This window comes from Panthera onca, chromosome D4 (assembly GCF_046562875.1).
Source record: "Panthera onca isolate mPanOnc1 chromosome D4, mPanOnc1 haplotype 2, whole genome shotgun sequence".
Lineage (NCBI taxonomy): Eukaryota > Metazoa > Chordata > Mammalia > Carnivora > Felidae > Panthera > Panthera onca.
In genome coordinates, this window is record NC_138351.1 from 71816409 (window position 1) to 71829852 (window position 13444).

The 13444-nt window shown below is 42.3% G+C and overlaps 1 protein-coding gene across 2 annotated transcripts in view; it reads right to left on the reverse strand.

The window, feature by feature from the left end:
• The window catches only part of SVEP1 (sushi, von Willebrand factor type A, EGF and pentraxin domain containing 1), a 205318-nt gene extending 192109 nt beyond the window's left edge, over positions 1-13209 (reverse strand). The window contains exon 1 of one of the 2 annotated variants that reach the window (XM_078436599.2): positions 10259-13209. In XM_078436599.2, the coding sequence (XP_078292725.2) occupies positions 10259-10789 (531 nt within the window). In that variant the 5' untranslated portion in view covers positions 10790-13209. The remainder of the gene's footprint in view (positions 1-10258) is intronic. The other variant, XM_078436598.2, reaches the window with a different exon arrangement.
• Between the last annotated feature and the right edge of the window lie 235 nt (positions 13210-13444).

The window sequence follows — 13444 nt, forward strand, 5'->3', positions numbered from 1 at the left end:
AAAGCAGGAGGCATCACAATCCCAGACTTTAGCCTCTACTACAAAGCTGTAATCATCAAGACAGCATGGTAATGGCACAAAAACAGACACATAGACCAATGGAATAGAATAGAAACCCCAGAACCAGACCCACAAACGTATGGCCAACTAATCTTTGACAAAGCAGGAAAGAACATCCAATGGAAAAAAGACAGTCTCTTTAACAAATAGTGCTGGGAGAACTGGACAGCAACATGCAGAAGGTTGAAACTAGACCACTTTCTGACACCATTCACAAAAATAAACTCAAAATGGATAAAGGACCTGAATGTGAGACAGGAAACCATCAAAACCCTGGAGGAGAAAGCAGGAAAAGACCTCTCTGACCTCAGCCGTAGCAATCTCTTACTCGACACATCCCCAAAGGCAAGGGAATTAAAAGCAAAAATGAATTACTGGGACCTTATGAAGATAAAAAGCTTCTGCACAGCAAAGGAAACAACCAACAAAACTAAAAGGCAACCAACGGAATGGGAAAAGATATTTGCAAATGACATATCGGACAAAGGGCTAGTATCCAAAATCTATAAAGAGCTCACCAAACTCCACACCCGAAAAACAAATAACCCAGTGAAGAAATGGGCAGAAAACATGAATAGACACTTCTCTAAAGAAGACATCCGGATGGCCAACAGGCACATGAAAAGATGCTCAACGTCGCTCCTCATCAGGGAAATACAAATCAAAACCACACTCAGATATCACCTCACGCCAGTCAGAGTGGCCAAAATGAACAAATCAGGAGACTATAGATGCTGGCGAGGATGTGTAGAAACGGGAACCCTCTTGCACTGTTGGTGGGAATGCAAACTGGTGCAGCCACTCTGGAAAACAGTGTGGAGGTTCCTCAGAAAATTAAAAATAGACCTACCCTACGACCCAGCAATAGCACTGCTAGGAATTTACCCAAGGGATACAGGAATGCTGATGCATAGGGGCACTTGTACCCCAATGTTTATAGCAGCACTCTCAACAATAGCCAAATTGTGGAAAGAGCCTAAATGTCCATCAACTGATGAATGGATAAAGAAATTGTGGTTTATATACACGATGGAGTACTACATGGCAATGAGAAAGAATGAAATATGGCCCTTTGTAGCAACGTGGATGGAACTGGAGAGTGTGATGCTAAGTGAAATAAGCCATACAGAGAAAGACAGATACCATATGTTTTCACTCTTATGTGGATCCTGAGAAACTTAATAGAAACCCATGGGGGAGGGGAAGGAAAAAAAAAAAAAGGAGGTTAGAGTGGGAGAGAGTCAAAGCATAAGAGACTCTTAAAAACTGAGAACAAACTGAGGGTTGATGGGGGGTGGGAGGGAGGGGAGGGTGGGTGATGGGTATTGAGGAGGGCACCTTTTGGGATGAGCACTGGGTGTTGTATGGAAACCAATTTGACAATAAATTTCATATATTGGAAAGAAAATAAAGATTAAAAAATGTAAAAAGAAAAAAAAAAAAGAATGGTGTAACTCTCTTTGCTCTGTCCTTCCTGGAGTCTGGAGTAAGCCCCTGGTGTCTAAGTAAGCACTCCAGCATCCATCTTGGACCACTGAGGTGCCCTGAAGATGACAGAACAGAGAGCCCAAAGGAAAGACTCCAGATCCCAGAAGACATCACAGACTTGCCATACTAGAATTTTCTACTTAAAACAATTCGAGAGAGAAATAAATGTTTATTGTGCTTAAGCTAGTGGCACTGGAGATTTTTCAATTACATCCAGCTAAACCTACTCCTAGCTAATTCACTGGCTAAAAAAGGAAGCTCAGAAGATAAATTAGAAGGGACTAGGCCATTTCAGGCTCTGCCAAGGATTAGTCTATGTTAGACCATGGAAGAGCAATCAAGGACCATGAAATGAAATTCCCTGTGCCAGGTCTCTGATGAATTGAGACAGATCACACCCAGAATTGCTACATACTACAATTTGTTAAAGGGAGGCCAAAAAGTCAGATTTTTTACAAAATGCTATTTTCTGATTTTAAAATCTCTGCTAAAGTTAGAAAATGTATTGTATGTATATTACATATAGAGAGAAATGGATATTTAAACACACACAAACATGAACATATACACATATCTCCAACTGAAATGCACCCGCAGAATGAAAAGGCCTGAAAGCCATGGTTTATGTCTTCTGGGTTAACATGTTTGGCTTTATATCTTATGTAACACTTCAGCTTCAGAAATGGAATCTTCCACTTCTCCCTAGCTTTTGATATAACTCAGGACATGGCAGTAACACAGTAAAATGTGGGAAATGGCAGGGGACACAAGGAAAAAGACAAGATGACAAGTCAGAAGGCTGGATTGACTCTGTCTGTGGCGTTTACTTAGCTTTGTGATTAGCATTTAGTTACCTGACTTCTAGAATCTGATGCTGTTCCTGTAAATCTGTAAAACTGACTGTAAAATCGTAATATGAAAGCACTTTGTAAATTATAAATCACTTTACAAATTAAAGGTATAATTGGTCAAGAATGATGCATTTAATAATTTCATGGCCACTATTTTTTTTTTAATTTTTTAAGGTTTAATTATTTTTGAGAGAGAGAGCGTGTGCATGCACAAATTGGGGCAGGGGGAACAGAGGATCAGAAGTGGGCTCCATACTGTCAGCGCAGAGCCTGATGCAGGGTTCCAACTCACCAACCCTCAGATCATGATCTCAACGGAAGTCGGACACTTTAGCAACTGAGCCACTCAGGCGCCCCCATGGCCACTATTAAGAGAGATCATCTCTTAGCACGTTTGTACCAGGAGGACATGGCAGGGAGTAGGGGGTGGGAGGGACTTTCCTATCCTTTGACCACAGAAGTGAAGTAGGACAGGACAGTCTAACCTCTCTCTGTGTCTAGGCATCCAAGCCTTTGACCAAGAGTTCTCAAGATGCATTTCAGCCAAGCATAACGTAATACTGGCAGCCAATAATGGTAAGTGTCTTTAACAGAAGCAGGAGGTGTACATTCTTATTGCATACCTATAATAATAATACAGTGTCCTGTATGCTGGGAAAAGCAAAAGGATAAATAAAATATATGCAAGTGGGGAATTAAGAACTTTGGATGCAATCGATATTTGAGAATTATTTGCTCTCTCTCTTCAAATGAACAATTCTGGAACCATCTTTGCCTGGGAAATATACATGAGGTCTGGATCTATTTTATGCACTGAGGACTCATTTCTTTCTTTCTTTCTTTCTTTCTTTCTTTCTTTCTTTCTTTCTTTCTTTCTTTCTTTCTCTTTCTTTCTTTCTTTCTTTCTTTCTTTCTTTCTTTCTTTCTTTCTTTCTTTCATGCTGCTAAAGTTCCTATAGAAGACCAAGGCAATAGGAGAACTGTTGAAAAGTTTAAGTAGCACAAAAAAGAGAACATTTCCAGAAGTACATTTAGAAATAGATCTTCTCAGGATCGAAAAAGAACTTAGCTTTTGCATCAGTGAGCAACTCTTGACATCTAAATCATGCTCTCAGTTTGGAACAGCTGAATCTACTGCAGATTGTATGGCTGCCCCCGCATTTTCCCAAAGGAAAGGAAAATTCAAACCTTCCTTATTCCTTCAGCAGTTGGGCCACCAGAAAGACTGCTGGAAAATGCCCAATGGCTATTATCAGCTTATTGTCTGAAAACAAAATGGCCCTAATTTTATTCATCAGGGTTTTAATCTAGGGCCATCTCACACATCTCCAGATCTTATTAGAAAACTTAAAAGCAGATTCTTTCTTCCCATGAGGCTGACAAAGCAGATTCGTGTCCTGGTAACAGTGTGAATGTGTACTACTGTGGACATATAGCAATGATGCTCTTTGCCTACAGCTAGGAAGGGCTGCCCCCATCCATTCCCAGTTTTCTGGCCATCTCAAGCTGGAATTTTTGGTGAGACAGCACATTCCCCACCAAAGGATCCTATTTCTGGAACTCTGAAACAATGGGGAAAGCAGAAATTTTTTTCAAAGGAAGCTTCATGCTATTTGTTTAAGAGATACTTAGCAGGGCACCTGGGTGGCTCAGTCGGTTAAGCAGCCGACTTCGGCTCAGGTCATGATCTCGCGGTCCGTGAGTTCGAGCCCCGCGTCGGGCTCTGTGCTGACCGCTCGGAGCCTGGAGCCTGTTTCGGATTCTGTGTCTCCCTCTCTCTGACCCTCCCCTGTTCATGCTCTGTCTCTCCCTGTCTCAAAAATAAATAAAAAAAAAAAGTTAAAAAAAATTTAAAAAAGAGATACTTAGCAAAAGTGAAGTAGGAATGAGGAGATTTTATTATGACTTGAAATGCTGAAGAGGTGGAGAGCTTTGCATTCATAGTGGGGTTGATCCAAAATATCCAGTTTAGGAAAGGCAATTTATAAGAAGTACCTGGTGGGGAGAAAAACTAAAACGAAAAGTCATTATGAAATTGTCACTCCTTGAAAAGGAAAATCTGAAGAGATTTCTGTTTATTTTGTAAAAGGTTTTCACATAATTAAGTTCAAGGTGCTAAATTTTACCCCCATTCTCTTGGTTGTGCTTCTGGAAGGATCTGTGCTAAGTAGATTTCACTGCTTTAGTCCTGTACTCTTTGATGAGTGCCGGGAGATGGTGTCTAAAAAGAAAAGGTCTACGTTGCGGTTTACTCTTTGAAATAAAGTGTGATAAGGGTCCACACATATACTTTCCATTAAGCTGTCCAATTCTGATACCAAATAAAAAATGAAGCCCACTGTTATCTTTCTGTTTAGTCGAAAAGTCATATGTGCTGAAATATAACAGCAAATTTTGCGTTGGCAGAAGAGATTCCGTATCTTGAGATTTTTACAGAAGAGGAGTAAGGTGTATGCATTGTGAGGGGTAGCTGTGTGCTTGCAGGCACATCCTATATCTACGTTTATGTGTCTGTGTATTTGTCTGCCTGTGTTTGTGTCTGTGTATCATTGTGTGGACATTCAGTTACAAGTGGAAACGTTTGAAAAACTAATTTTTCTGGGGAAAGTAATTAATAACCTCAGAACTGCCCCTATGATTTTCAATTTCCCAGATCATAAACACAATCAGTTCCAGTAATACCATTGTGCACACACATGGGAATCTGATGAACTGTCTCATTTCCATGATGAAATGTATTAAGTTTCATATCCAAACCCAAACGACAGAGCTAACCATTTTCAAACTAATTCCCCAATGAGATATGCCTCCCTGATCCCCGTGTAATGAATCCATATTCAAACCTCTACTAATGTCATTTTCAAACATCAGTCACCTTCTAATCAATTTTCTCCAGACGGCATACTTTAATTACACCTAAGAATGCTCATCGGGGATTTGGAAAGGTTACAGTGAAGACATGTAAGTCTCCAGGTTAGACAGGGACAGAGTCCAGCTGACCCTCTCCTGTACCTTCTCATAACCCAATCAAAATGAGAAAAGAAAAATAAAATCAAGGGGAAGTTGAGTTAACAAAAACTTTTGAAAAGTCTCTGCTTGTTAATTACAAATGGATCTAGGCTGAATTAAGGCACTGGGAACCTTGTTGGCAAGTTCATTTTCCAAGACAGGATGTAGTATTTGGAAGGAGAAAGCTGAAGACAGAGTAGGTCTGGAGGCAAGCAGTGTGTACTCGATTCATTACCCATATAACTGCTTTGGATCAACGTACTCAGGGGCCCCAAGCCAACCTGGCCAAGCTAAACAGAGGAACGGGTATATGGCAAGTTTTTCCCTGATGCAGCAGGGTTCTTCTCTGATGGCGTGGGTGGTGACATCAGGAATAAGGCCAGCCTTAGGACCTCATGAGTACTTGGAGTGGAGGCCAACAGAGGACTGGATCTGCAAAACTGAACCCTGACTGGTGAAACAACTTCAATAAAAAGAGAGCATCTTTAAGGAGTTATTTCATCTCTTAGAGGCAAAAGCTTTTGAAACATCACAGGAAATGAAAAAAGCACAAATAAAAAGAAAAATAAGTTCAGTGACAGATTTAGAAGGCAAGTGAAACACTGAGAAAAACTATTTGCCTCATACTTAGCAGCAGGAGGGTTAATACCATTACGATGCAAAGAGCATTTGCAAATTGGTAAGAACCATCCTCAAATAAAAAATAGGTAACAGTCCCAAAATATTTTAATGGATATTCAAAAAAGAAGAACTATATACGGCAAATCATATATGAACAAAGTGTTGGCTGCATCCCAGGTACCAATCCAGATAACTGCACATAGCTGTGTAATTTGGTACCGATTTTCTGCAGGGAAACTTGGCACATGTACCAAAGGCCTTAAAAGATGAGCACACTCGGGACACCAGAACAGTTTAGTCGGTTAGGTGTCCAACTCTTGATTTCGGTTCAGATCACGATCTCACAGTTTGTGAGTTCTAGCCCCACGCTGGGCTCTGTGCTAAGAGTGGAGCCTGGTTGAGATTCTCTCTCTCCCTTTCTCTCTGCCCCTCACCCTGCTCATGCACTCATGCTCTGTCAAAAAATAAGTAAACTTTAAAAAAATGAGCAAAAATTTAGTAACACAGTGTTCTTTTTAACAGCCTAAATATATAATAATAGGTATTTATGTGGTAAAAACAAAGGCATGTTCTACAGTGGAATACTAAGTGACAATGAAAATGATACAGTATAATTCTTTTTTTATTTTTATGTTTTAATGTTTATATATTTTTGAGAGAGAGAGAGAGAGAGAGAGAGAGAGAGCGAGCAGGGAAAGGGCAGAGAGAGAGGGAGACACAGAATCCGAAGCAGGCTCCAGGCTCTGAGCTGTCAGCACAGAGCCTGACGAGGGGCTTGAACTCACAAACTGGGAGATCGTGACCTGAGCTGAAGTCAGATGCTTAACCGACTGAGCCACCTGTGTGCCCCAAAAGTATATTTCTTTTTATGGAAAGAAAACTGAAAATATGGTGGAACAGAACGTCAAGTTACAAAAGAGAACATACAACATGATCTTTTGGGGGCAAACACTGTTTATACATGCACAAAATCATCCCTGTTACCTAGATAACTGCAAAGCCAAGAAGGCTGTGTGTCATAATATTACAATGTATTTACAGAAAGTTTGTCTGATTATTTTATTTTCTGGTTATAATAATAACTATTTATCATCAGTAAATAAAATATATTTAAAAAGAAAAAAACGAATCAAAGAAACTTCGACAAGAATCCAGATACAGAAGATATATTCAGAAAACCAATAACGTTTCTGTACATCAAGAATAATTCTTTAAAATTTAATTTGACAAGGTGTTATTCATGGTAGCAATATTGAATAGAATATATTTAGATCTAAATTTGGAACTAGATGTAGGACTTATTAGAAATCTACAACTTTACTGAACAATATAAGAAGAACTGGTTATGTATGGACATACCATATTTTTGACTTGGAGGGACTATTATTATAAAATATAAGTAATTCACAACTTAGTTCAGTATTTTTCCATATTGATTAGCACCACACTCTAACCAACTGAGCTAACTGGCCACCTAGTATTTTTCCATATTGAAATGAAAATCCTGGGTGCTTTCATTTGAAATATGTGAAAATGAATTAAAAATTCATATTAAGTAATAAATACATAAGAATTGATTTTAGAAGTATAAGAAAAAGGGAGAATTTGCACTACCATATATTTATATTGTAAAGTTATGATAATTAAATCACCTTTGCAAATTTAAAAGTGATCAATATATAGTAAAAATTAATAGAAAGCCAGGAGAAGATAAATACCCATAAGATTTAATATATGATAAAAGTGATGTTCAGTTAAACTTGAAAAGGATGGATGACTTTTAAGCACATCATTTGAGGACAACTTGTTAACTATTTACTAAAAAATAAAATTAGACATCTTTGTCATGCCATACACTAAAATAAGGTCCAGATGGATTAAACTGTTAAATGGAAAACCATGTCTCCAACTTGGGAAATGAAAAGACCATTCTAAGAGTATAAGCAAATACAGGACCTTAGGGACAATGTTTTTTTTTTTTTCACTATTTATTTATTTATTTATTTATTTATTTATTTTTTTATTTTTTTTTATTTTTTTTATTTTTTAATATATGAAATTTACTGTCAAATTGGTTTCCATACAACACCCAGTGCTCATCCCAAAAGGTGCCCTCCTCAATACCCATCACCCACCCTCCCCTCCCTCCCACCCCCATCAACCCTCAGTTTGTTCTCAGTTTTTAAGAGTCTCTTATGCTTTGGCTCTCTCCCACTCTAACCTCTTTTTTTTTTTTTCCTTCCCCTCCCCCATGGGTTTCTGTTACGTTTCTCAGGATCCACATAAGAGTGAAACCATATGGTATCTGTCTTTCTCTGTATGGCTTATGTCACTTAGCATCACACTCTCCAGTTCCATCCACGTTGCTACAAAGGGCCATATTTCATTCTTTCTCATTGCCACGTAGTATTCCATTGTGTATATAAACCACAATTTCTTTATCCATTCATCAGTTGATGGACATTTAGGCTCTTTCCATAATTTGGCTATTGTTGAGAGTGCCGCTATAAACATTGGGGTACAGGTGCCCCTTAGGGACAATGTTTGATAGATTTGAATTATATAAAAAGTTAAATCATCCATCTAATGACACTGCAATAAAGACAAGTAAAAGGCAGTGAACAGTTGCAGCATATACAAAAAAGAGTCACCACTCTGACTATATAAAGAGCTGTTTTAAATCATTAAAACCACGCACATACACACACACAACCAAACGTGTACTGTCATTGCAAAATGGGCAAAAATTATGACCAGGTAATTATCAAAGGAAAAACACAAATGCCCAGTAAATACTGGAAAATGTTCATCCTCAATAAAACTTTTTTAGTTTCTGAATTTGCTGAAATGATACCTCTATTCACCTGTGAAATTGGCAAAGATATTTAAAAAGTTAGAGAGGGAGGGAGCCAAACCATAAAAGACTCTTAAAAACTGAGAACAATCTGAGGGTTGATGGGGGGTGGGAGGGAGGGAAGGGTGGTGGATGGGTATTGAGGAGGGCACCTGTTGGGATGAGCACTGGGTGTTGTATGGAAACCAATTTGACAATAAATTGTATATTAAAAAAAAAATAATAGTACATGTTATTGGTGACCATGTGGCAAACTAACTGCTGTGATATTCTGCTGGTGGGAATGTAAATTGAGACAACCCTCCAAGGGAGAATCGGACAGTACGTATCAAGAAGTTTACAAACGTTCAAGTTCTTTAATTCAGGAACTTCTATAGAAATGCTTCCTAAAGTAGTTAAAAGGGTGCACAAATATTTGTGTCTACCATAACTTAGTTGATAAAAACCTTAAGTGTCCAATAATAGGTGACAGGTAAATTATGGTGTATGTATTCAATGGAATATTATACAACTAATGTTGATATCTAATACCTATATTAGATATGTAATATGCTAGAGTAGATCATTTTGATATAACATGAAAAATGCAGGCTACAAAACAGCAAGGCATCAATTGGGTGAAAAGTGTGCACAAATGTGCATACTGGGCAACTGTCCAACAACACGTAAACAGTGGTTTTGTAAGGGTGATGGCGTTACAGTTTTTCTCCCCCCTTTTCCTCCTTTCTGTTTCATTCATTCCACAAACATTGGCTTGCTATTATGTGTCAGGCATGTCAATATGTTCCAAATTTTCTTCAACTGACTATGTATCACTTGGTAATCAGAAAAAGTTAAATGGTGTAAAACCCCATCATCTAAAACGGACTTCCTCTTGCAGATGCTTAAAATTCTGTAAAGGTCTCAGAGTAAAAATAGGAAAGGCACGCAAGGGTAGCAAAAGCATAAAATAACATGAAAAGGAATTGAGAAACTATTCCGTTTATGCTACGTCTTACCTTCAGAGACACTTCATAAAACACACTCACCTGTTCAGCTCAGATATGGTCTGTCCTTACAAGTGTGAATGCGAACCGCATCTTAAGGGTCCCTTCCTAAGAAGGCCCTCAAAGAAGACCACTCCCTCAAAGAAGACCACTCCGTGCCATCACGCTGAGGGGTTAAAATCCATGACCCCCGAGGACTCCCACCTCTCCCCCCCCCCCCCAACCCCCAACAATGGGAGGCTAGGTATGACTCTGATTTTGTGCAGGGGAACTTGACCTGGGGAGGCTGTGGCTCGCCCGAGGCTGAACCCCGGGTTGGAGGGGAGCGGGCAGCAAAGGGTGGGCAGGGTCGGGGGCGAGGGCCGGAGCCGGGAGGGCGGGCGCCTTACCGCGGCTTGCTGGAAGGCGCCCTTGGTGTAGGTGCCGCCGCCACGGTAGGTGATGGCCGGGATCTCGCGGCTGAGCAGCGCGCACTTGTGCTGGTGCGCGCGGCGGTGGGAGATGTAATCGACGCGCGGCACCACGTTGTTCTTGGACGAGAAGGTCACGATGGCCACGCGCGTGGCCGTGGGCACCACGGGGAAGTCGGAAAGCAGCTTGCGGACGAACTTGAGCTCGCTGAGGAAGTTGGCTTGGCCCACGCTGGACGACTCGTCCACCAGGAAGACGAGCTCCAGGCGCTCGCTGAGCTCCCGCAGCCGCCGCACGCGCCGCCGGAACGCCTGGCCCAGCCGCTCCACTTTGCTCTCGGCCGCGTCCTCGCCGGGCGCGGGCGGCGCGGGCAGCAGCCCCGGGGCCCCGGGCGCGGCCTCGGGGAAGAGGCGGAAGCTGAAATTGCGCGACGGGGACATCTGCTGAAAGGTCGCCCAGCCCGAGACGAGCGCCAGACCCCAGCAACAAAAGGCCAGGCGCGGCCACATTGCGCTGGAGACGGAGCGGCCGGCCCGGAGCGCGGGCGTCGGCCCCGGCGCGGAGAGACGCTCGGCCGCCCGGCTCGCGGAGGGGCGTGCGCGGCGCGGGCGCGGGGCGGCGGCCGGAGCCTCGGCGCCCCCTGATCCCAGCCGGGGGACTACGGGTGGGCTCCGGCGCCTCGGGGGCTCGCAGGGAACGGCGCGCGCTCTCTACCCGTCGCGCTCTCGCCCTTTTTCTTCCCCCTCTCCTCCTTCCTCTCTCCCCGAAGCCTATAAAATGTTTGAAGGAAAGGGGGCAGTCAAGAAAAATCTCCCGCGTCCCTCCTTCTCCCTCTCTTCCTCCTCTGTCTTTCCCGCTCCCCTCTCCTCTCTCCTTCCTCTATCTCTGCCTCTATCTCTCTCCTCCCCCTCTCATTCTCCTCCCGGGATCCAGCCAAAGTCTCGGAGATTCCATGACACCAGAACCCCGCGTCTGTCAGGCTGTCAACATTCCCGCAGCAAGCGCACCAGCGCCGAAGCCCTGATTGATCCCATATGTCTGGCAGGAGCTGCAGAGGAATTCACTGGAGATGGATCCAGATACCGAGAGTGCCACAGTAATTGGAAACACTTTGTAGAGGAAAACACACACGGACCGGCCAGAGAGTTGAAAGCATCCTTTGAAAACTGCTTGCTCACCTTTTGTGTGTCTCTTTCCCACCCCCCCCCCCCTCCGGTGCCCCCAAACCCTCACCAAATACATGTGTGACTTTCCTGGTGGGGATTTCTGATCAGTTGCTGTGTGTGCGCGTATAGACTCTTGAGGTCCCCTCAGACCACGCGGTATCAGGGACTGCATCGACCCCCACGCACCTCAGGGAGATGATTTGTCCCGCTGCTTCATCCGTGCATTTATTTATTCATTCATCTGTTCATTCATTCAACAAGTACCTTTGAGCACCTATTATGGGGCCAGGACACCAGGAAGATAATGAGGAACAAAAAATTGGTGTGGATCTTTGCCCCAGGGAACTTAAAGGGTAACAAGTGAGGTGACCATAGCCAGATATTCCACAAACAACATCTATAGTTACAGTCCTCCATGCTAAGTGCTGTGGAGGAGATCTTAAGTAGACAGACTCGACCTTGAAGAGGTCAGGGAAACCTCTGAGAACATTTATGCTGAAATCTGAAGAATGAGTAGGGGTCCTTTTCCCCCAGTCCCCTTTCCTGTGCTTGTGGTCCGTTTCAACAAGCAGGACCCAAAGAGGTCTACTCCCTTGACTTTGAGCGGTAGTCAGCACACAGCTACTGTGAAACATAGTTGCTACCTGGGTGTGGTTTTTCCAAAGCAAGATCCCCAAAGTAAAAGCACACTTTGCATTGGAGAGAGAGAGAGACCTTCATTAAACTATCCCAGCTAGGAGTCGGGAGCCTTGTGGAGAAAGTCCCGGCAGTTACATAAACCACCTGAACCAAGTTACCGCCAATTCTTGGCATCAGCTGCATCTATTTCATGCTAGAATTCAATGATCTTAAAGTTTCCTCGCTCTCTAATATCAGGTGATTTAATTCCATCTATAATTATTGAAATTCCTTCAATGAGAGATATCACAGGGCATTGGCTGAATTGTTAGGGTTCTGGAATCAGTTTGCCGGGGATGAAATCTTGGCTCTGCCATTCACTAACGTATCACCTTGACATCAGTTTGCTTATCTGTAAAATGGGGCAATAAAAACAGTCTGTTAGGGTGACTATAAGGACTTAATCATAAACACCTAGAGTTCTTAGGACAGTGCTTAGAATATAGTGTGTACTCTATAATTGCTGATTCTGTCATTGCCATCTTTCATCATGAAGGTTCTTCAAATTCTGATTTTTCTAACAATATTTATTGACCATCTATCATGCACCAGGATGTTAGATACTGAGGTTTTAAAGCTGAATAAGACCCAGTTCCATCCAGTCCTCCAGAAGTTCAGAGGATATCAGAAGAGAACGTAATTTGCAAGCAGTTACAGAGCAGTAAGATGACTGCAGGAATGGAGAAGGGGTAGCAGGAAGGAGAAAGGTCTGAATCCTCCTGGGGGGTGAGCAAGACCTCATGTGAGCTGAGACTTTAAAAAAAGGGAGAGTTTTTCCAAATTGTATCTCCTCTGTGTTATTTCAAACACATCATTAAGAGCTAACATTTCAGGACTTGTATGTGTCAGACTCCATGGCAACTACTATGTGTACTAGCCCATGTGTTCTTCACAAAAATCCAGGGAGGTAGACAATTGCTCTAGGATTATTTGGTTGCAAACAATAGGCACCCCCTTCTCCTCATTTAAGCAAAAAGGGATTTCTTGGCTCACACAGGAAAGGGTAGGGGGCGGAGCTGGTCTCAAAAAGGCTTGGGAAGGAAATCACAAACGACTTAGATCTTCCATTTTTCTCTCCTGCTTCTCTTTGCATGTTACATTTAGTCTCTATCTTCAGATTTGTGATCTGAGAAGGAAAGACTCTTCTTCTCAAGTTTAACTTTAAAAAGTTATCAACACAACCACCACCATCACCTTAAGGAAGGTCTCCACTAGAGCAGGCATGGGTTATATGCCAATCCCTTAACCCACTCTGTGATCAAGGGGATGGGCCGAGCAGAATCACCATACTTATCTCAGATTTCCCATCTACCCACTTGA